Here is a 23,818-nt window from a genome sequence, read left to right as displayed (position 1 = left end):
TCGCGAGAGTCCCGCCACTGGGGACCCCCGGGGATCATGCACGCGGCACCCCGTTTGTAATCAGTCCCCAGGCGTGTTCGCTCCGGGTCTGATTATGGTCGACCACAGGGTTGGTGGTGTGTGACGTCACGCCTCGGCCCCCGTGTGACATCACGCTCCGCCCCTCACACGGGGGGGGGGGGGGGGGAGGTGTGACGTCACATGCTGCCGGCCCTGTAGTCGCCTGTAATCAGACCCGTAGTGAACATGCTCCAGGGACTGATTACAAATGGGGTGCTGCGTGCATGATCACGGGCGTCCCCAGCTGTGGGACTCCCGCGATCAGGCATCTTATCCCCTATCCTTTGGATAGGGGATAAGATGTCTAAGCACTAGTGTTGAGCAGCATAGGCCATATTCGAATTCGCGAATATATGGACGAATATTCGTCATATATTCGCAAATATTCGCATATTGGTAATACCCTCATTTTATTTTCGCGTATGCGAAAATTCACGTATGTGAAAATTAGCATAAACACAAATTTGCATATGCGAAAATTCGCACGCCAGTCTCACACAGTAGTATTAGAGCCTTCTTTACACCACACAAGCTGGAAGCAGAGAGGGATGATCACTGTGATGTGTACTGTGAAAAAAAAAAAAAAAACAACAACGAATATTCGTAATTACGAATATATAGCGCTATATTCGCGAATATTCGCGAATATCGCAAATATGCGATATTCGCGAATAAAATTCGCTTTGCGAATATTCGCGAGCAACACTACTAAGTACCGGAGTACCCCTTTAAATAGAAGTAATTTACAAATCTGTTTAACTTTCTGGCACCAGTTGATAAAAAAATATGTTTTCCAGGGGAGTACCCCTTTGAAAAAACACTAGGGGAGATTCATCAAAATCTGTGAAGAGGAAAAGTTGACTAGTTGCCCATATTAACCAATCAGATCACTTCTTTTATTTTTCCAAGGCCTTTTTGAAAATGAAAGAAAAAAAATAAGTGATCTGATTGCTTGCTATGAGCAACTGTTCCACTTTTACCCTGCACAGTTTTTGATAAATCTCCCTCACTGCGCCCCACTGTCTAAAGGTAGGGTCACACTTATATTTTATAACCCATTTTGTTTAATCTAGATCCAATCTAGAAAATGCTTAGGGTGCATGCACACTATGTTTTTGCTGTACAGTTCCCGTGTTTGCAGCAATATATGGATATAAACATACAATGTGGTTGCATTGCGGCTGTGTTTTTTTTTTCATTGCAGTTAGCCATATGCTTACCGCATACTCTTGAAATGCTGCTGTTAACTTGTGTTTTTACTTGTCAGTTTTAGCCATTTCCCAATTAGGATGTAGGGGTGTTGCCACCACCATTTCAGAACTATTTACCGAATATGGCCAACCGCATTGTGGGTTGTTGCCCTATCAGTCTGGAAAACAAGCTGTTTGGTTTGCATGGCTGAGACTGGATGAAATTGTACACATCCCATAGTTGAGAATAGGACTAGCCTTAAAATGCAAAGACAAGTATTCTCATTTATTGACAGCATAACAAGATCTTAGAAATGGTAAAGAATTAGAACACGTATTAGATCATAAAGTTATAGAGTTGTGGAATTTTATTCTGGTAACTTAACTACAGCTAGCCAGTTTTTCTGGTTTATTAACCTGTTAATGACCATGGACGTGTATACTCGTCCAATGGCCATCAACAGGGTATGATGAGGGCTCCCGACTCGAGCCCGCGTCATGCCGGCCGGCCCCCAGCTGATTCTTGTATCGATTGCCGTGGCAGGTTATTAACCCTTTAGATCGCCGCTGTCAAAGCTGACAGCGGCGTCTAAAGGTGCCTGTATCCCATCCCTGGTGGTCCAGTGGGATGGATCGCCCCCCCACAGTGCGATTGCGGGGGGGGGGGGGGGGGGGCGATCCACTGTTGAGGTTGCCTGAGGGCTTACCTCTCCTTCCACAGCGGCTCCTGCACTCTGAATGATAAAGCCTGGCAGGACCAGGATTTATAAATCGAGCGCAGAGCACACAGATCAATGTGGTTTTATGAAACCACATTGATCTGTATAAGGAATCTAATAATTCCTCCTAAAAGTCCCCTAAGGGGACTAAAAGTGTAAAAAAAAAAGCTTAAAAACGCACTTTAAAGGGAACCAATCACTAGTTTTACCCTATATAATCAGTGGCAACACATAATAGAGGTTAATATCACGTGTTCTGCCATGTCTGGATGTCCGCTGGTACATCTATAAATATGAAGTAAACAACTTTTATGAAAGGTCACATGCAGTATGTAAATGAGGCTCAGTCGGGCGTGCGGCTGCTAAAGTAGTCATGGCTACCGGAGCAGAAATCATGCCTATTCAGGCTCAAATAACACCTATCTAGGTATGATTGAGCAGCTCACTCAGGGTCTGATGTCATTTCTCAGAGGTAGGCTGTCAATGATGTCTAAATAGGAGTGATTAGAGCCTGAATGAGGGTGAGTACAGCGTGGGGAGCCGTGACTTCTTCAGCAGGCCGCATGCCTGGTGACTACTTGAGCATGCCTGGTGACTACTTAAGTCTCATTTACATGCGACAGTTGTGACAGTTATTAAAGTTGTTTTTGCCACATTTACAGACGTGCCAGCAGACATCCAAACATGGTAGGACACATGATATTAACCTCTATTATGTGTTGCCACTCATTATATATGGTAAAACTTAATGACGGGTTTCCTTTAACCCCTTCCTTATTAAAAGTTTAAATCACCCCCTTTTCCAAAATTCCATATAAAAATATATAAACATAATAAAAATAAACATATATAAAATATATATAATATATTAAACCGCACGGTCAATGGCGTACGTGCAAAAAAATTCCAAATTGGCGCATTTTTGGTCACTTTTTATACCATAAAAAAGGAATAAAAAGCGATCAAAAAGTCTGATCAAAACAAAAATGGTACAGATTAAAACTTCAGATCACAGCGCAAAACATGAGCCATACCACCCCGTATGCAGAAAAATAAAAAAGTTATAGGGATCAGAAGAGGACAATTTTAAATGTATTAATTTTTGTGCATGTAGTCATGATTTTTTCTAAAAATACGACAAAATCAAACCTATATAAGTAGGGTATCATTTTAATCTTATGGACCTACAGAATAAAGATAAAGACTAATTTTTATCGAAAAATGTACTGCGTAGAAACGGAAGCCCCCAAAATTTTGTCGCACAATGATTTTTTTTTCCCATTTCGCCGTAGATTTTTGGGAAAAATGACTGATGTCATTACAAAGTCGAATTGGTGGCACAAAAAATAAGCCCTCATATGGATTTTTAGGTGCAAAATTGAAAGGGTTATGATTTTTAAAAGGTAAGGAGGGAAAAACGAAAGTGCAAAAACAGAAAAATGCTTGGTCCTTAAGGGTTAAACATTCTGGTATAAACTCACTTACATGTCTAAGACCGCTTTGTTGGTTAGTTTCGTCCAATTCTGAACTATCTTGTCCACAAAATTGTTAAATTTGCCATCATTCTAATCTTTGGAAGATATTGGAATTTTGGAGCTTTTAGATTGGGAAGAATGTTAATATTTTCAGACACAGAACTGAATGTTTAGGTAACGATGAAGATGGTGGGTCATGGTTTATCTTAAGATATCTTCTCTAATGAATAATACACTGGCCAAGCCATTTGCCTTTCAAAGTTATGTTAAAATATTCCTTATTTCTTCAGTTTCATCTTCCCTTTCTCTAGTTCATTTCATGACCTCTATTTCCTTAGCTGGTATTGCCAAAGAACTGTCAGGTCTGTCAGCATGAGCCTCCCTGATGATAAGATGCTTCCTAAGCAGGTTGAAAGATGGATCATTATCATTAAATGAATTACCAATTGCTTTGGATGGGCCGATTCTTATAACTTGTGGTGAAGTACACGACTAAATATGAACATCTTTCTCATTATCTATTACTTGAAGGACAGATCTTCCATAGTGTGTAAAGGTTGTCATTGCATAAAATGAAGCTAATGCTGTTCCTATATACGTAAAATTTTCTGTATACTTTTTAAAGTAAGGATTACCTTTTTAACTGTGATAACTCCAACTTGATATGTTGGGTCTGTTGAAACATCAAACATATCAGATCCATCCCCATCGATAATGGAGTATTTCATTTCTGCATTGACTCCTTCATCCAGGTCCATTGCCAGAACTCTACCAACAGTGGAGTTTACAGGAGAAGATTCTAGAACATTCATTTGGTAGTGTTCTGATTGAGAAACAAGGAGATAAAGAAAAGAAGTGAAAGGGGAGAGAGAAGAAAGAGAAAGAAAAAATTGGAAAAAATGTGCAAGAGAGGGGAGAATAGGGAAAAGGGGGAATTGAGAGAGAAAATAGAAAGAGCACAAAGGAGGAGAGGGATGGAGGGAAGTCAGATTTCAGAGAAAAGAGAATGAGAGTGAAGCAGGAAAAGAATAAGAGAAAGAAAGAGCATGGGGAGGGAGAGAGAGAGAGAAACAGAGAGAGAGAGAGAGAGAGAGAGAGAAAGAAAGAAAGAAAGAAAGAAAGAGAGAGAGAGAGAGAGAGAGAGAGAGAAAAGGAGAGACAGGAGGGAGAGAGAAAGAATTTTAAAAATTATGGTACAAATAATTTATCAGTGTGGTACTATATAGTACCCTATCCCCCCCCCCCCCCGGCATCCCATATTCCCATTTAGATTGCTAACTTGATGTGGAGGACCCAGAAAATTCATGAATTACATGGCCAGATTACTTATTTCAATAAAACAATGTAATACTTCCTTTCTCCTGTGGTAGTGCTGCAGGGGAATTTTAAGTTTTCTGCAGGGTTCCTCAGTGACATGTCTTACGATGAGCTTGTTGTCAGAAACCTTTTTAATGTGGGATTGTCCGCATTGTAAACATGATCCCTCTCTCTTTATAATACTGGCTAATGTTCATGTCTGCATTTGAGCCACTGTTAAAAACTTGTTGCAGATTCTGTCATATTTGCATGCAGCGCTACACTATTTTTCCTATCAACATAATAAACACCTCTGCAGAACCCAATGGATTATATTCTGACTCAATAGAGTCTGTCAGATGCTGGTGGAGACTGCAATGTGATAGAGCCAGCATTGCCTAAGGGGGTTTATTCATCAAACGAAACCAAGACACTGTTATGAACAAAATACTTTCTTGTTTATGTTCTGATGTGTGATAAGAGAAGTTCAGTAAAATATTTTTTTTTTTATCTAAGAGCGGAGGAATGTGCTCTCGAATCACCCAAAGTGCAAGAAAAAGTGCAAACGCGTTACACAAAAAAAACGTGCACAAAGGATGTGGTCTATCGCAAGCCCTTCTCTGGCAGGAGAGAGTCCCCCCCCCCCCCAACAAACATTACCCTTCACCTCCGGACCAAAAGGTACCTGCAAGGTTCCAGGTTCGATGTCCCTTTTTGCCGAAGCTACTAAGAGACCACAAATGCTCCCGGCATCCCCCTTGGCGTTAGCCAATGTATCTGCCTGCAGAGCTGTAAATGGTCGGAACCCTGCCCATACAGGAGTACCTGGGGTTTTTTCAGGGAGGTGAGGAACCTGATGGCCACACACACCTCTCCTAGACCGCTAGGAGGGACACCCAGAAGGGCTACCGCATCCTAACAATCCTGTGAACACACAACAAGTAAAAAGTGACACAGTGACAAAAAGGAAATAAATAAGGGAATGTGTGCAGGTTTACTGCCCGGACATCCGGCCTGATCTATAAAAATTTCTCTGATCCTAGCCAGAAGGCTGGGAATCAAGAGGTGAGTGCCACAAGGTGAAGAGTTCATGGTGCCTGTGCTTCCACTCAGAGAGCCAATTCTCCCAGTGAGTTTCGGCACCTCTGGGTCACCACTCCCCGAGGCACTAAAGTACCTTGGCTCTAAACCCTCTCAGCCTCATGGCGAGACCCGGAGGAAACAGGTCACATCGGGGCAGCCGTCGAGGTGATTCCTCAGAACCATCCCCGGAACACCCTGGTACACCTGCCCTCTACCATGCAGCACCCATCCCCACCAGCTCCACACTGGTGTAGTCTGCCACCGGCATGAAACTGATAAGAAAAGATACTACACTTGATCTTTTAGCGATATAAGCATGCAGACTTCATGTTACCTTGCCATATGATGCTATTACTAAGAAATAAGTTGGGGTAGTGGTGCACTGAGGAAACTACACAAGATGAGGAGGATGCACTTACTTTGAGGAAATCTGGGTGGATTGTCATTCACATCACTGAGAGTGATATTAACAGTGGTGGTTCCAGCTAATCCCCCCAGTTGCCCGCCCATGTCTTTGGCCTGGATAATCACTTCATAATACTCTCTGGCTTCTCGGTCCATGTTTGTTAAAGCTGTCCTTATAATCCCTGGAGGAGAAAATAATGGAAAATTAGCTTACACAATAAATTACATTTGTGGAAAATTAACGTTGTAATATATTTACATATTCAAATATTGGGGGAGATTTATCAAAACCTGTCCAGAGGAAAAGTTGCCCATAGCAACCAATAAGCTTGCTTCTTTCATTTTTAACAAGGCCTCTGCAAAATGAAAGATGCAAGCTGATTTGTTGCTATGGGCAACTGGGAAACTTTTCCTCTGGACTGGTTTTGATAAATCTCGCCCATTAAGTTGATTTAACTTTTACATGAAAAACTGTGTTTTTCAAATAAGCAAACAGAAGAAAAAAAAAGGTAATATTGTAGAAATGTCTTGCAGAAACACTATTGATATCCTTCTGAATGGCATTTAGTTCCCCTTCGTTCTTTCAGCAGCACAACATGTGGGGGAAATTCTCTGCCCGGCCAGCTGATCAGACAGGTGCAATTTTAATGGATAAAGCCTGAGTCCATATAAGGTGCACCTCAATGTGTTATTAACAAGAACTAACTAACTAACTAACTGACTAACCAAAGAATAAAGGAGGGATCTTTGTGCTGTGGAAGAAACCGAGGGGAACAAGGTTCACCTCATAACTGACAATTCCCTTACATTTCCATTCATCAACACAACATGTTGATATGTAGCAAGAATCCATTAGGGAGGGACACTTACTGCTGATTGTAAAATCAACCACCCAAAGTCACTACATATCTGATCTATAGAAAAGGCTCCTCAGACTAGATAGCCCTATTTAGATGCATCATTCACTCTGAAGACCCTGAAATATTCACTTCCTAGGGTGGTCTCCAAGTTTTTGGAACCGATAGACCTATTTAGGCATGAGGTCTTATGGGCAGTAAAGAGGTTATACTCTTATCCTCAGATTCTGATGATAAGGAAATCCTCTTGTAATTCTTTTAGAAAAGGCTCAGAGAATAAGTGCAAGAGGACTTAAACTGTTCCTTTTCTCCTACATTGAAGAATGATGCAATTAGTTACCCATTAACGCCAACCCTTTTAGGGTGTGTAAGTGTGTTTGTGGTGGGTGGGGATTGCACTGTTGACAGGGTTGCTAAGTCTGCAAATAGAGAAAAAAATTGCTTGCGTACATCCTTAGGGTAGGTAGGGTCACAAGTGTCGTATGTTGCTGCATATTTGCTGCTGCATATTTTCCTACTCATTGCAGTCAATAGGTAGCAAAATACGCACCTCATTTTGCTACCCATTGACTTCATTTGCAGCAAAGTACGGCACATGTAAGGGGGCGGTTCACAATCATCCACCATCTCAATTTGGATGCAGGATTGTTGGTCACGCCATAAAGCACCATACAGGGGAATGCAGCTTGTCTGTTACCCAGAAACAATGGACGCCGGATGCCAAACAACTTGTCATCAGTTGTGGCATCAGTTGGGACGAGATTTAGGCTGTTTACCTATGCCGGATGCCGGACGCCGGACATATGTGAACCTAACTCTACCATTTTAGTGCTAGAAACACCAGGATCTGCACACCAGATTTCAGCATCTTAAAAAGCAGCACTATTGTTAGGCATTGCACTTTTCCCATTTTTTCCTTAAACAGCAGAATCCTGCTATACATCTAAGAAATGGAGACATTTTAATATGTGCATATGTATATACTATATGATAGACTGAAAAAAATATACTAATGCACTTGCACAGAGAATACATACTGGTCAGTAGAAGGAGCACAAAAGTGCTAGTAATAGCACAATAGACAGGCATAATAAAACACACACAAGATTTGTGGCAAAACCAAAGAGCCACATCCAAAAAGAGGAAGACTATGTTCCCACGGGGGATTGTCTGCACGGGTAATTTCTGGGCAGACATTCTCCTGAATGATGCATAACATGCTGGCGATTGGTACACTGGGGAAGATGCTGTCTCATAGACAAAAATGCAGTCCTTGTGTTGTCCGCAGAAAAAATTAACGTCTATTTTTTTTCGGACACCAGAATTAGAATTTCCGTGCCACATTTTTTTGCCATGAAAATGTGAACAGCGCAGCAGAATCCCATTAAAATCAATGGGACTTTGCTGCTGTGGAATCTCTGTGCAGAATTCCGCATTGGAAATTCCATTGTGTGAACATAGCCAAACAAATGGGTTATATGAATAGTGTAGTGCAGAACTGGCAAGTAGCTTAAAACCCTAAAGCTGGCAGGGAAGGAGAAGGATGGGAGGATGAAAGAATAAGTTCTTAGGCTGGGTTCACATATGTCCGGCATCCGGCATAAGTGAACTCAGCCTAGATCTCGACACAACTGATGCTATAACTGTTGACAATGTGCATCAGTTGTCATCAGTTGTATGGCATCTGGTGTCCATTGTTTCTGGATGCCGTACAGGGGAACGCAGCAAGCTGGATGATTGTGAACATCCCATTTAAATGTGTGGGATCAGTTCTAGCACCATTTGCCCTCCGATGCACGCTGGAAAGAAACTATACCAAATGCCAGACATATGTAAACCTAGCCTTACAGGACAAAGATAAGAATAAAAAAAAACTGACTGCATTATAAATGTGTGTGTATATATATATATATATATATATATATATATATATATAATTATTATTATATATTTTTTGAGAGATTGGATGCAACTTTTGCTAAAAGTGGACCAAACAATATTCTGTCTGAGCATCTGCAAAGAAAAAAACAAAAAAAGAAAATAAACATTAGATAATATAGAGCAACACCTGTCCTACCATCAGTAAGACAATAAAATGATGGGGGCTCAGCTAGGGGCTCTTTATATAGGCTCAGGCATCATCCATCAAAATGTCACCTGTCCTATCAGCTGCATGTTATGCTGCTGAATAGAAACATAAGGGAAGGATGCCATTTAGAATGGAAGAGGTAATAATCCAGATGTTAAAACTACCCAATCAATGTCATTTCTGTTCTATGTCCTATTTAACAACCCAACCTGCTGTATACTTAGTGCTGCCATAGAGCCATAAGGAGATTTCACATCATTATGAGAAATAATTATTAGCTCTGCAATGACAAGCTACGCACAGATTACTTTTATATTTTCCAAAATGTTCTGTATCAGGGAAAATAATAATTTGACCGACAATACCTGATGCTGCCAATAGATGGCAGCAAAGCTTCTTCTAAGAACTGTGGATAAAAGTTGTCCTTATAATTAGTACTTGCCTAAGTTGCATGATTTGCAGTATAACTACCGCTATGTGTTTGCTCTTCCTGAAAAGACTATCATGAGCCTGACCTCTTCATAGCATATTTCCCCAAAGATCAAGTTTTTTTTTTTTTTTTTTGGAACGTCTACTTTCGTTTTGTTTAAGAACATGAAACTAGTTTCTGCATTGACATCCCAGGCTGTGGAGAATTTCAATGAAATTTACTCCACGGTATGATAAGAGCAGAACATCTGAGAGCCGAAACGCGTTTTGTCAGAAAAATATTGACGGTACGGGCACAAATGCCATTGTGTAATTAAAAATGGCAGGAAAGAAAATATTGCCTTTACTATTTTCATTATTTGCAGAGCCTCTTTGCATAGTAAGATGGGAATTAGAAAAAGTCAATGAAGGTGCTCGGTAGTTTCAGATGTGTTACTTTTGTATATGCATATGTATTGTTTAAGATTTTTACAATATGCTGTATAGATCTTGTAAGTATTATTTTTATATAGGACTGAAATGCAGAGTGTAGATAATATTAACCCCACAGACAGGAGTATGACTACAGAGGTTGTCCCTGTGCTATGAGAGACTAAATATTGGTTTCCCAACCAGCTGTTACTAAAATACAACTCTCAGCGTGCCCAGACAGCGGACGGCTGTCCAAGCATGCAGGGGTTGTAGTTAAGTAACAGAAGGCTATCTGGGCATGCTGGAGTTATATTTTAGCAACAGCTGGAGGCACCCTATTTGGGAAACAGTGGACAAAATGATAAGTTCCGTACTGTAATTACTTATACTATCAGTGTTTATACTATAAGCCACTGTCATTTGTGTTATGTTGTACAAAGCTACTAGCTGCGTGCGGCACACAAAATACACAGAAACATGTATAGATGGACTTGTATATGAATAAGGATCATTGTACAGCCTACACTGTACTAACATACTCACAACACCTAAACAGATATGGATGTGTATAAATTATGTTTTTTTGTGGGGCTGAAGGGTTTGTGCAGCACATTATTTATTGTACTTGAATACACAAATACATTTTAGGTTATATACATGTTTGCGTTCATGAATTATCATACATAAGTAGAGAGTAACCTGCTTGCACTTCCAAATGTAATGAAGAAAACTGTGACCCTGTAGCCGAATGGGACTTTCTTAGCCGTGCACACCCTCTGACACCCTTGGCTTCGGGTACTCAGTTTTTTTCTTTACAAAGGAAACTGTTCTTCCCATAAGTGTCAGCTGCTCCCCCCATTATTTCCTGCCTCCAAAAAGATTCATACACACATTTGGCCAAGTCCAAGATGCATGTTAATGTAGAACTTGGTGTTAATTAGAGATGAGCAATTTTTTGAAAAATTCGATTCGTCCAATTCTCCGAGTTTTTGAAACAATCTGGTTTGGTCCGAATTTATTTGCAGGAATCTCTATTAATAATGGCTATTTCTGGCCTACAGAGAGCCTCAATAGGGGTGTAAAACACTATGCCTTGCTGTAACACACATAGGGTGTGTGCTGGGTTAGTGAAATTATACCATTATTCAGTATGACAGGCAGATTAGAGGTGTCGCTATTAGAATCAATGTCGGAGAGCGGCACAATGACAGAGCCTGGAGGTGGCATCAGTATGAGGAGACCATATAGTGGCTGAATAACACAGCGTGGAGGTGGTGGCAGCATGAGGAGACCATATAGTGCCTGAATGAAACAGTGAGGAGGTGGCTGCAGCATGAGGAGACCATATAGTGGCTGAATGACACTGCGTGGAGGTGGCAGCAGCATGAGGAGACCATAAAGTGCCTGAATGACTCAGCGTGGAGGTGGCTGCAGCATGAGGAGACCATATTGCGGCCGAATGAGTCAGCCTGGAGTTGGCAGCAGCAAGGGGAGATCATATAGTCACTGAATGACACAGCCTGGAGGTGGCGAAATCATGAGGAGACCATATAGTGGCTAAATGGCACAGCCTGGAGTTGGCGGCAGCAAAAGGAGATCATATAGTGGCTGAATGACACACCCTGGAGGTGGCGGAATCATGAGGAGACCATATTGTGGCTGAATGGCACAGCCTGGAGTTGGCGGCAGCAAGAGGAGACCATATAGTTGCTGAATGACACAGCCTGGAGTTGGTGGTAGCATGAGGAGACCATATAGTGGCTAAATGACACAACCATGGAGGTAGCGGCAGCAAGAGGAGACCATATAGTTGCTGAAACACACAGCCTGGAGTTGGCGGCAGCAAGAGGTGACCATATAGTGGCTGAATGACGCAGCCTGGAGGTGGGGGAAGCATGAGGAGGCCATATAGTGGTTGAATGGCACAGCCTGGAGTTGGCTGCAGCAAGAGGAGACCATATAGTGGTAGAATGACGCAGCCTGGAGGTAAGGGAATCATAAGGGGACCATATAGTGGCTAGATGGCATAGCCTGGAGTTGGCAGCAGCAAGAGGAGACCATATAGTGGCTGAATGACACAGCCTGGAGTTGGTGGCAGCAAGAGCAGACCATATAGTGGCTGAATGGCACAGCCTGGAGTTGGCAGCAGAAAGAGGAGACCATATGGATGCTCAATGATACAGCCTGGAGTTGTCGGCAGCATGAGAAGACCCTTTAGTAGCTGAATGACACAGCCTGGAGGTGGTGGCAACATGAAGAGACCATATAGTGGCTGAATGACACAGCCTGGAGTTGGCGGTAGCAAGAGGAGACCATATCGTGGCTGAATGACACAGCCTGGAGTTGGCGGCAGCATGAGAAGACCATATAGTGGTTGAATGACACAGCCTGGAGGTGGCGGAAGCATGAGGAGACCATATGGTGGCAGAATGAGACAGCCTGGGGGAGGAATCAGCATGACAAGAACATATGGTGGCAGAATGAGACAGTCTGGAGCTGGCATCAGCATGAGGAGAACATGTGGTGGCAGTATGAGACAGCCCGGAGCTGGCATCAGCATGAGGGGAACATATAATGGTAGAATGAGACGGCCTGGAGGAGGCATCAGCATGAGGAGAACATATAGTGGCAGAATGAGACAGCCTGGAGCTGGCATCAGCATGAGGAGAACATGTGGTGGCAGAATGAGACAGCCTGGAGCTGGCATCAGCATGAGGAGAACATATAATGGTAATATGAGACAGCCTGGAGCTGGCAGCACCATGAGGAGAACATATGGTGGCAGTATGAGACAGCCTGGCGCTGGCAGCAGCATGAGGAGAACATATGGTGGCAGAATGAAAAAGCCTGGAGCTGGCATCAGCATGAGGAGAACATATGGTGGCAGAATGAGATAGCCTGGTGGCATCAGCAGCATCAAGAGTCCTGAAAGTGACCCGGTGACATAGTGGGGCGGTGGGTGGCAATACCAATACCCTGTGACAAAGGTGGGTGAAAAAAGGAGAACTTGGTGTCAGATGTGTGGCATCAGGCGGGTGGCAGAATCAGAATAGTTGCTGAGGCAGGTAGGCAAAAGAAAACAGTCTCTTTGTAAAAGTATTAATGTGCACAAGTATTGAAGATATGCATTACGTAAAACTTAACTTTGAATAATATTCTTAGGATAAAATATGTGGACCCAAATTTTTTTTTTAAATCAAACAAAAGGAAAGGTGTGCAAAAAACACAATGTGCCACCTACACCACCAAGTATTGATGACCTCTAAAAGATGGAAGGGAACAATGTATGGTTCATTGTAACTGGTGGGGGTTAAAACTTCCATTGTAAGTCCCTAGACTAGCATTATTAATTCCCTTCTTGGCAAGTGTTACTCGCCCTAAAAAAGGCGACCCCACACAGGGACCTCTCCCTATTTCCACATACAAACACTGCCATTTCCCAAGGATTTTAGGTGGAAATAGGTTAGAGGTTCCTGTGTGGGGCCACCCTTTTTAAGACGAGTAACACTTTTCTCGAAAAGGTGGAAGGGAACAACGTATTGTCCATTGTAGCAGGTGGGGGTAAAAAATTACCCTGTATGGCCCTACTCTCGCTTTATTAATTCCATTCTTGGAAAGTGTTACTCACTCTAAAAAGGGCGGCCCCACACAGGCAACTCTCCCTATTTCCACCTAAAAACCCTGGGAAATGGCAATGTTTGTAGGTGGAAATAGGGAGTGGTTTCTGTGTGGGGGCCACCCTTTTTAGGGTATGCAACACTTGCCAAGAAGGGAATTAATAATGCGAGAGTAGTGCCTTACAGGGGAAGTTTTTACCCCCACTGGTTAAAATGGACCGTATGTTGTTCCCTTCCACCTTTTAGAGGTGTTTGCATCACATCAATACTTGGTGGTGTAGGTGGTTGTTTGATTTAAAAAAAAAATTAAGTACATATATTTTATCCTAAGAAAATTTTTGTTTTAGCTAATGCATATCCTCAATACTTACTTGTGGTCTGATGCGAGGGGAATATCTGTAAATGGGAACAGCACCTTATATATGTTTTGCACTATCCATATTTGTGAAGTGTTGGTGTGGCACCATATTCAATCTACTCTGATGCATCAGGCATTTGTGGGTGGAAATCCTGGCTGATCCATGCCTGATTCATTTTCACAAAGGTCAGTCTCTCCACATTTTTTGTGGATAGACGAGTTATCCTTGGGGTTACTCTGGCCCCGCCACACTAAACACCCGTTCTGATGGCACACTACTGGCCGGGCAGGACAGCTTTTCCAGGGCAAACTCTGCTAGTTGCGGCCACAAATCAAGTTTGGCTGCCCAGAAGTCCAGCGGATCTTCAAGGTGTGTTGGCATGGTCAAGGTATGCCACCACCTGCTGGTTCAGGTCCTGCTCCAGGTCTACCTGCTGCTGATGAGTTTCTTCACTATACGAGTGAAAAAAGCTACTCATCAGCAACTGTAGACTCAGGCTGCTGCTGATAGAGCTGGCACTACTCCTGCCACCCCACCCCTCCCCAGCAGCCATGGCAGTGGCAGAGGGCCCCCCGACCTGCGAGAGGATGGATGATGGCGCAGATAGGCATCGGCCAACTGGCAACATAGGATGTCTCTGTAGTTGGTCAGTTTGTCCTACCTATCAGTGGGTGTAGAAAAGGCCTCCATGTTGTGCCGGTAGCGAGGGTCCAATAAGGTGAAGACCCAGAAGTTATTCCGCTGCCGAATGGTGACATTTCAGCGGTCACTACGCAAGCAATTGAGCATGTATCGTGCCATTTGTGCAAGTGACTCAAAGGGACTCTCTGCCTCCATCTCCACTGCATACTGCCACGGTGTGTCTGGGTTCTCTGTCTCGTCTTCCTCATAACTAGGGATGAGCGAATCGAATCTGATGAATCTGAATTCATTACCAATTTCAGGAAAAACTCGATTTGTAACAAATGCGAATATCGCTGCTATTTGAGCCCACGATTCGCTTGCTAAAACTCCATTCAGTGCAGTCCAGGCACCTGGGGCCGGGCATCTAGAATCGCGGATCCACATGTGAGGACATGGGTCAAGATATCCTGGGAAGACAGGAACAAGGGTCGGTGGGATGACCCTGAATCACATCCACCATGGAGCCTATCAGCAGCCAGCCACCTCTGTGATGTCACAGCCCTATATAATCGACAGCCATCTTGCAGCCAGTCACATCAGCATTCTATTAGAGAGCGAGAGGAACAGACAGCAGTGTGTGTTGCACAGAAAAGCATTTTTACAGAAGCGATTCACCTCCCAGTCACATCACCGTTCAATTGCAGAGAGAGAGGGACAAAGATCAGTGTGTGTTGCACAGAAAAGCTTTTTTACAGCAGCGATTCCAAATCCAGCCTAGAAGCACTGATAGTAAAGGGAGTGAGATTGAGAGAGAAAGTGCAATGTTTGTTGTAGTACACAGCGACTCTGTGCTGCAACACTGGTATGTACAAAAACTGAAAAGCGAATAGTAGCCAGCCAGTTAGGGTGAGCAGAGCACTAAAAACGTATTGTCCTCTATTAAATGTAATCTGTGGGTACATCAACGTGGTGTACCATTTTGTTCCTGTTAAAGTCTTAAGCGCCTAGATACTGTGAAAGGCCAGCCAAAAGTACACACCTGCTGGTGTTGTAGACAAATACTGTTTTTAAGCATACTGGACAGCTTTTCCAGGGCAAACTCTGCTAGGTGGGCCACAAATCAAGTTTGGCGGCCCAGAAGTCCAGCGGATCTTCAAAGTGTGTTGGCATGGTCATGTGGTCATGTCAAGGTATGCCACCACCTGCTGGTTCAGGTCCTGCTCCAGGTCTACCTGCTGCTGATGAGTTGCTTCAATATGCGGGTGAAGAAAGCTACTCATCAGCGACTTTAGACTCAGGCTCCTGCTGATAGAGCTGGCACTACTCCTGCCACCACATCCCTCCCCAGCAGCCATGGCAGTGGGAGGGGAGCGCAGAGGGCCCCCCGACCTGCGAGAGGATGGATGATGGCGCAGATATCCATCGGCCAACTGGCAACGTAGGATGTCTCTGTAGTAGGTCAGTTTGTCCTACCTCTCAGTGGGTGTAAAAAAGGCCTCCATTTTGTGCCGGTAGCTAGTGTCCAATAAGGTGGAGACCCAGAAGTTATTCTGCTGCCGAATGGTTACATTTCAGCGGTCACTACGCAAGCAATTGAGCATGCATCGTGCCATTTGTGCAAAAACTGAAAAGCGAATAGTAGCCAGACAGTTAGGGTGAGCAGAGCACTAAAAATGTATTGTTCTCTATTATGTGTAATCTGTGGGTACATCTAAGTGGTGTACCATTTTGTTCCTGTTAAAGTCTTAAGGGCCTAGATACTGTGAAAGGCCAGCTAAAAGTACACACCTGCTGGTGTTGTAGACAAATACTGTTTTAAGCATACTGGAGCACATTGTCCTCCCCTCATAAGTGCATACTACATATGTACATCTAAGTGGCGTACCATTTTTTCCGGTTAAAGTCCCCAGCCACCTTCATGTTGTCTCATTCTGCAACTTTATGGTCTCCTCATGCTTCCGTCACCTGCAGGGTGTGTCATTCAGCCACTATATGGTCTCCTCATGCTGCCGCCAACTTCAGGCTGTGTCATTCAGCCACTATATGGTCTCCTCATTCTTCCGCCACCTCCAGGCTGTGTCACTGCACCGTTAGTGGTCTCCTCATGCTGCTGGCACATTAAATAAAACTTTTTAGGTTCATCTATTTGAAATCTTCAATTTAAATGTTAAAAAAATATCTTTAATCTTTTCAATTGTGAGGCCCTATGGTCTCGTCAGGTTGTTGCCACCTCAACGCTGGGTCATTCAGCCAATATATGGTCTTCTCATGCTGCCGCCACCTCCTCCATGCTGTGTCATTTAGATACTATATGGTCTCCCCAAGCTTCCGCCATCTCCACGCTGTGTCATTCAGCCACTATTTGGTCTCCTCATGCTGCCGCCACCTCCACGCTGTGTCATTCAGCCACTATATGTTCTCCTCATGCTGCCACAACCTCCACGCTGTGTCATTCAGCCACTATATGGTCTCCTCATGCTTCAGACTCATCCAAGCTGTGTCATTCAGCCACTATATTCTCCTCATGCTGCCGCCACCTCCACGCTGTGTCATTCAGCCACTATATGGTCTCCTCATTCTTCCTCCACCTCCAGGCTGTGTCACTGCACCGTTAGTGGTCTCCTCATGCTGCTGGCACATTAAATAAAACATTTTAGGTTCATCTATTTGAAATATTCAATTTAAATGTTAAAAAATATCTTTCATCTTTTCAATTGTGAGGCCCTATGGTCTCGTCAGGTTGTTGCCACCTCAAGGCTGGTTTATTCAGCCAATACTTGGTCATCTCATGCTGCTGCCACCACCTCCATACTGTGTCATTTAGATACTATATGGTCTCCTCAAGCTTCCGCCATCTCCACGCTGTGTCATTCAGCCACTATATGGTCTCCTCATGCTGCCGCCACCTCCACGCTGTGTCATTCAGCCCCTATATGGTCTCCTCATACTGATGCCATCTCCAGGCTCTGTCATTGTGCCACTCTGTGACAGTGATTCTAATAGCGACGCCTCTAATCTGCATGTCATACTGAATAACAGTATTATTTCACTAACCCAGCACAAACCCTATGCGTGTTACAGCAAGGCAAAGTGTTCTAAACTCCTATTGAGGCTCTCTGTAGGCCAGAAATAGCCATTTTTAATACAGATTCGCTGCAAATAAATTCAGACCGAACCCAATTTTTCCGGAAAATTCTGCAAATCGTCCGAATCGAATTTAAAAAAAATTAGCTTATCTCTTCTCATAAGCCTCTAGTTCCTCTGGCTTCTCCTGCTCCTCCTCTCCTTTCAGATGACTAGAAAAACCATCCATTTCACTGTGCTCCACTGTGCCCCTTCCCCTCCAGTTCAGCCCCACAAGGCTGATGTGGTCCTGAGATGTAGGTGCCACATTTCCAGTGCCCGGGCCAGCCATTGTTTCCAACACGTGTTGTAGGAAATGAAGCAGCGGAAGGACGTCCTTCATCCCATAATCCTGGCGACTGACTAATAATGTGGCTTCCTCAAAGGGCCTGAGTAAACGGCAGGTGTCACGTATGAGCTGCCATTGGTTGGCATTCGCCAAGGCAAACCATGTGAAGAACAGTATGACACCACCGTGCTCTACACACATGGTATGCTGGAGGGGCACTGAGACTGCAGCACCAGAAACTTGGAAAGGAGCACATTCAGCTTCTGCGCCATTGGATGAGTGGGCGCATACTGTCGTCTCTTGGATATGGCTTGGCTGATGGATTGCTGGCGGAATGACTGACGCAAAGTAGGAGGAGCAGGAGCATTTGGAGTGACAGAAGATGGGTATGACAGACAGTTCCTTTCGGCTAAGGTGGTGGAGCCTTGGCTGGCTGAAACAGGGAGCGACATTCCACTGGGTGATGCAGCAGGCTGGACCCCCGCATTGGAGCCATGGTTCTCCCAGGCCACTTTATGGTGATGCTGCATATGTTGACACAGGGCCGTGGTGCGCTTCACCTTCTGCCGACACATCTTGCATGTGGCCATATAAAGCTCCTCTGGATGGTTGATGAAAAACTGGCACACTGCCGAGTAGCTGATTCCCCCCCCCCCCCGAATAGTCCACGCTGACTACTCCAGGAACCCCTGTTCCCCTACCTCCTGGGATGGTAGGCTGCTGCAAAGCAGGGGGTCTACCCTGGGCACATTTGGCTTCAGACTTTCCCCTTCTGCCACCATGCTGACTGCTAATCTTGCTGTCACCTTGCTGGCTCAGCTGCTGCTTCACGGGCAACCTGCAACACACTTCTCCTGATGATGATGAAGCCCCTTCTGCACCCGGGTCCCAAGTGCGATCGGTTTCATCATCATCGAGTTGTGTCTGCACGTCACTGATGTCCTCCTCAGGTTCCTCAACAGTGTCTGCTTCAGGAGCCTAAATGCTCGCAACACCACCTCCCACACCACTCTCCCCATCACTACTTGCCCGCCTAGTGGAGGAAGCGGCAGATGTCTCCTCCCCTTCTTGGCTGGGCAGTAGCTGCTGATTGTCCTCTAGTAGATCGTCCTCACTCAATAGTGGAGCTGAACCCAAAGCATAAGATACTTCTGTGGGGGAGGGTACAGCATAGGACAGAGGCAATGGGAGGACAGAGGCTGCTCCTGGGCCATGCTAACTCAGGGTTGTGTCTGAGGAACCCACCGACTGTTGACTGGGGGTGTCAGATGTCACTTTTGATGGAGTGAATGACCGTGTTAACCAATCGATGACAGCAGATGGGTTGCTGGTTGAGACACGACCGCTAGCTGATGCCGGGAGCTCAGGCCTCTCGCTGTGACTCCTGCTGCCACTTGCCCCTAGTCTGCTGCGACCTCTGCCTGTGCCTGATGAATTTAGACCTCTGACACTCCTCTGCGCACGCCCTAGCACTTCTCTGCCTGACATACTTAGTGCGTATATGAGGGAGGACAATACGCTCCACTAAGCTTGAAACAGTGTTTGTCTACAACATCAGCAGGTGTGTACTTTTGGCTGGCCTTTCACAGTAACAAGGCCCTTATGACTTTAACAGGAACAAAATGGTTCACCACTTAGATGTACGTTCTTGGTATGCACTTATGAGGGGAGTATAATGCGCTCCAGTACACTTAAAACAGTATTTGTCTACAACACCAGCAGGTGTGTACTTTTGGCTGTATTTCACAGTAACTAGGCCCTTAGGACTTTCACAGGAACAAAATGGTACACCACTTAGATGTATGTATGGGGTATGCACTTATGAGGGGAGTACAATGCGCTCTAGTACACTTAAAACAGCATTTGTCTACAACACCAGCAGGTGTGCACTTTTGGCTGGCCTTTCACAGCCTTAGGACTATAACAGGAAGAAAATGGTACACTACATAGATGTACATACGTGATATGCACTTTTGAGGGGAGTACAATGCACTCCACTATGCTTAAAACAGTGTTTGTCTAGAACAGCAGCAGATGTGAACTTTTGGCTGGCCTTTCACAGTAACTAGGCCCTTAAGACTTTAACAGGAACAAAATGGTACACCACCTATGTACGCACAGGTTCCACTTAATAGAGGACAATACGCTCCGCTATTCAACCAGTATTAGGCACTAATAGCAGGTAATTGTGGCTTTTAGTGCTCTACTCACCCTATCTGTCTGGCTACTTAGCTTTTCAGTTGTTGTACACACCAGTGCTACAGCACACAGTCGCTGTGTACTACAATCAAAATTGCACTTTCTCTCTCAATCTCCCTACCTTCCCTATCAGTGCTTTTAGGCTGCATTTGGGCTTGAGGTGAATCGCTGCTGTAAAAATGCTTTTTTTGTGTAACACACAGTGCTCTCTTTCCATCTCTCTGCAATAGAATGCTGATGCCAGTGGCTGCAAGATGGATGCTTATATAGGGCTGTGACATCGCAGGGGTGACATGCTGTTGATGGGCTGCATGCTGCATGTGATTAAGGTTCATCCCGTCTACCTTTGTTCCAACCTTTCCAGCATTCCTTGCTCCATGTCCTGACACGTGGAGCCGCCATCTTAAATGCCTCGGAGCCTGGACCACACAAAATGGAGTTTAATGAAAGGATTCGTGCAATCGAATTGCGGCGATATTTCCATTCATTGATAAGTGAATTTTTCCTGAAATTCGTAACGAATTCGGATTTGTCAGATTTGACTTGCTCATCCCTAGATTAACTGCTGGCCAAAAGTCTTTCAACCGGCAATCATCCTATGTCTATGGCAGAAAAATAAATAAGGCTTTACTGTAGGGTCAGTAAACACTCAATGGCGTACCTAAGCAATAAGTTAGTCATGTTCTAAAAATGATTGAAATCATGTAAGCTCGATTGGCCGGGCTGTTTAATTAAACAGGCTTTTAGTTTCATCACAATAATGAGCTGGAGAGGAAGCATTGTTTCCATGGTACCTGAGAACAGATGTTGTTCATGCTCCGTCAATACACAAACCATGAGTGATACATAATGATACAGAAGAAAGGTCTCTTCATAAAGGATTTTCTGTGCATTTACCTAAAGAATAAGTGCAAGAATACGTGTGCCTATATCACGTGTCTACAACCTGCTTGGCCACATGTTCCATTTATCATACATATACACTAGGAGACCGCAGTCATAAAGAAGGTGACAGTCAAGTGCTGTACAGCAGGGTGACATTTCGTGAGATTTGTGAATATCTCAAGTGAAAATCAAACAATTTATGTGTATAAAATATGAATGCCTTGTCAATGCACGCTAAATGACACGACTGAAGTTCCATTTACATTGGGTTGATCTTGAAAATGCGCTTGTCAATGTTAGCAGATTTTATGAAAAACGTGTCATATCAATGCAAAGAGATAATCCTTGGATTATAAGTGAGTAATAAAAGCATTCATATTTGAGGAACCAGTGTCAAGCCGTGAACGTGCTGTTAAGATAAGGTGATTAGGCAATAATAAAAGCAGGTGGAAATTGTAGCAGTATATGTTACAAATCTTCTTTGAAATGAAGCATCACACAGAAGCCATCACAATTATGATCCTTTCACATATGATATAGATCCAGAAGTTCACTTTATGCTATGACTTGGCATGAACTTGTCACCTACAAAGATACGATCATCCCTGAGGCAGAACAAGGTACAAATTATGAATTGTGTGCATTTTAAAACCTTCCTTCATTCATCATGGAGAAGAAAGATACATACAAAGGGGGGAAAATAATTAACTGCTGACTCTCCTCATATATTATCGATGGAAAAAGAGTGTTGATTTACAAGAAAGAGGCTGCATGTTTGCAATAGTGCTGTGGACCCATTGGACCCTCCTTGATCTAATTTTGATGGATTTAAATAAAAAATAAAAATGGATAACCTCTATAAGCTCCTTATCTTCCCCTAGAGGTAGCTAAAGTAAGATGTCTCATCTAGTGGTATATGTCAGGGGTAGTACATCATGTATGGTCCCATGTCAGAAAAATACATACTACACGGTATACCTTTTCTACAGGATCCTGTTGGATGGAATAGCCTGGTAGTCTGTGTTATTCCATACAGCAAACTACAATATGTAAGTTCCGAATAGAGGGCAAGAAGACAGACTTTTGGTCTTTGATAGGTGATTGGGGCCCTATGGATCTGTCTAACGCAGGACTACCCTTGTTCTCGTGCTAAACAGAGCCTCTTGGATGACTGCTAAATGCAATGTGAACCTAGCATTACCATTAGAAGAGCAAAACTTCAACCAACATAAAGATAATTTTGGCACAGATTTATCAAGCGGTTGGTTGACAGCTTAGCTTTCATATCTTATCGAGGTCTGGTAAAAGGAAAGCTAAGCTGTGATTGGTTTCTTTGAGCAAAACCAGACAGTTTGTGTATCCAAAAGATACATCTGGGCCAATATGTATCGAATCACCACAAAATATTGGACCTAAAACAACAGAAGGATAAAAAATTGGCATGTACTTACTGCCCATAGTCACTGTCTAAGAGAACTATTATATACTCTTAGGAGTCCACATGCTAATAGTTAACACATCTTGTCTTTATAGACATTAAAAGAAAGGTTTGGCCAAGCCAAACATGTATGTTCATGGGAGGAGGGGATCATTGTACTTAGGCCAATATTTTGTACAGTAATTAAATGGCCAGTCTAATAAAAACACGTGTTTATATACATATTCACTGTTTACAATTTGTCACATTTGTCAGATAATTTGTACAGGACTTGCTGAGTAAACACATTATAAATGCAGTTCTCCAACAGTAATGCTTTCACAGATTTATGATATACCATGATGTTTTGGGAGAATTAACAACATTGAAACATAGCATGCTATGAATTTACATTCCAACTTTCTTTATATAAAATGATAGAACTAATTTTAAAATCATTGATGTTTTACTTGTGTCTCCACTGGGATTTCTATTATGAAAAAAAATAAATAAATAAACACATTAGCTTGGATTTACCAAACTGTGTGAGAGAAAAAATGGAGAGATTTATCCACAGCAACCAATCACAGCTCAGCTAATGAGCTCTGGTAACGTGAGAGCTGAGCTGGAAAAATCACTCCAGTTTTTCTCTTACACAGTTTGATAAATCTCCTCAATCGGTCCAGGTTTATCAACCTGCATGAGACAAAAATGTCTAAGTTTTTTTTTTCTACAGCAACCAAGGGATATTCCTGTTATGAAAAACTCCTGTGCATTAGGTATCAGTGTCTGAACACTGGGATCGCTGGCGATCTCCAGAACGGGGTCCTATCTCTGACCGCTGTTTGCTCTGGCTGCCACTTTCTGAGATGAATTGACTGAGGTGGGACACCGCTGCGGCCAGTGATTGATTGAGCAGCCTGTCACTGCTGGGACCAGTTCATCTCAGAAGGTGGGGGCCCGAAGCATACAGCTGTAAGAGGTGGGTCCTGTTCTGTGATTTGTTGCTATGGGCAAAGCAGAAACATTTTTGTCTCTTGCCCCAGTGCAAAATCTGTAATAGGGTCCCCGTCGACTATGTGCCAGTTATAATGCTAGTGGCTACCTATAGTATGGGGTGAAGAGGACTTTAGGCACCAGGGACCAAGGGTGACTACTAGCACCCTTTATAACAATTCCCCTGCTTCCGAGTATGTACAGGTCTGACACACAGGAACATATACTATACTGTAATTCTCTACAGCTCTACGTATTGGTTTTCAAGTTTAAATTAAACCATCCAACATGGGCA

General features: G+C 43.6%; 1 protein-coding gene across 7 annotated transcripts in view; it reads right to left on the bottom strand.

The window, feature by feature from the left end:
- Positions 1–23,818, bottom strand: part of CDH20 (cadherin 20) — a 507,006-nt gene that overhangs the window by 28,939 nt on the left and 454,249 nt on the right. For all 7 annotated transcript variants that reach the window (XM_056520978.1, XM_056520981.1, XM_056520977.1 and 4 more), the window contains 2 exons: positions 6,243–6,410; positions 4,080–4,267 (listed from right to left, as the gene is read on the bottom strand). In XM_056520978.1, the coding sequence (XP_056376953.1) occupies positions 4,080–4,267; positions 6,243–6,410 (356 nt within the window). The remainder of the gene's footprint in view (positions 1–4,079; positions 4,268–6,242; positions 6,411–23,818) is intronic.

The sequence above is a fragment of the Hyla sarda genome, chromosome 5 (genome assembly GCF_029499605.1).
Source record: "Hyla sarda isolate aHylSar1 chromosome 5, aHylSar1.hap1, whole genome shotgun sequence".
Taxonomy (NCBI): Eukaryota; Metazoa; Chordata; class Amphibia; order Anura; family Hylidae; genus Hyla; species Hyla sarda.
Note: the sequence above shows the minus strand (reverse complement) of the source record. Positions and strands in the feature narration are given on the sequence as shown.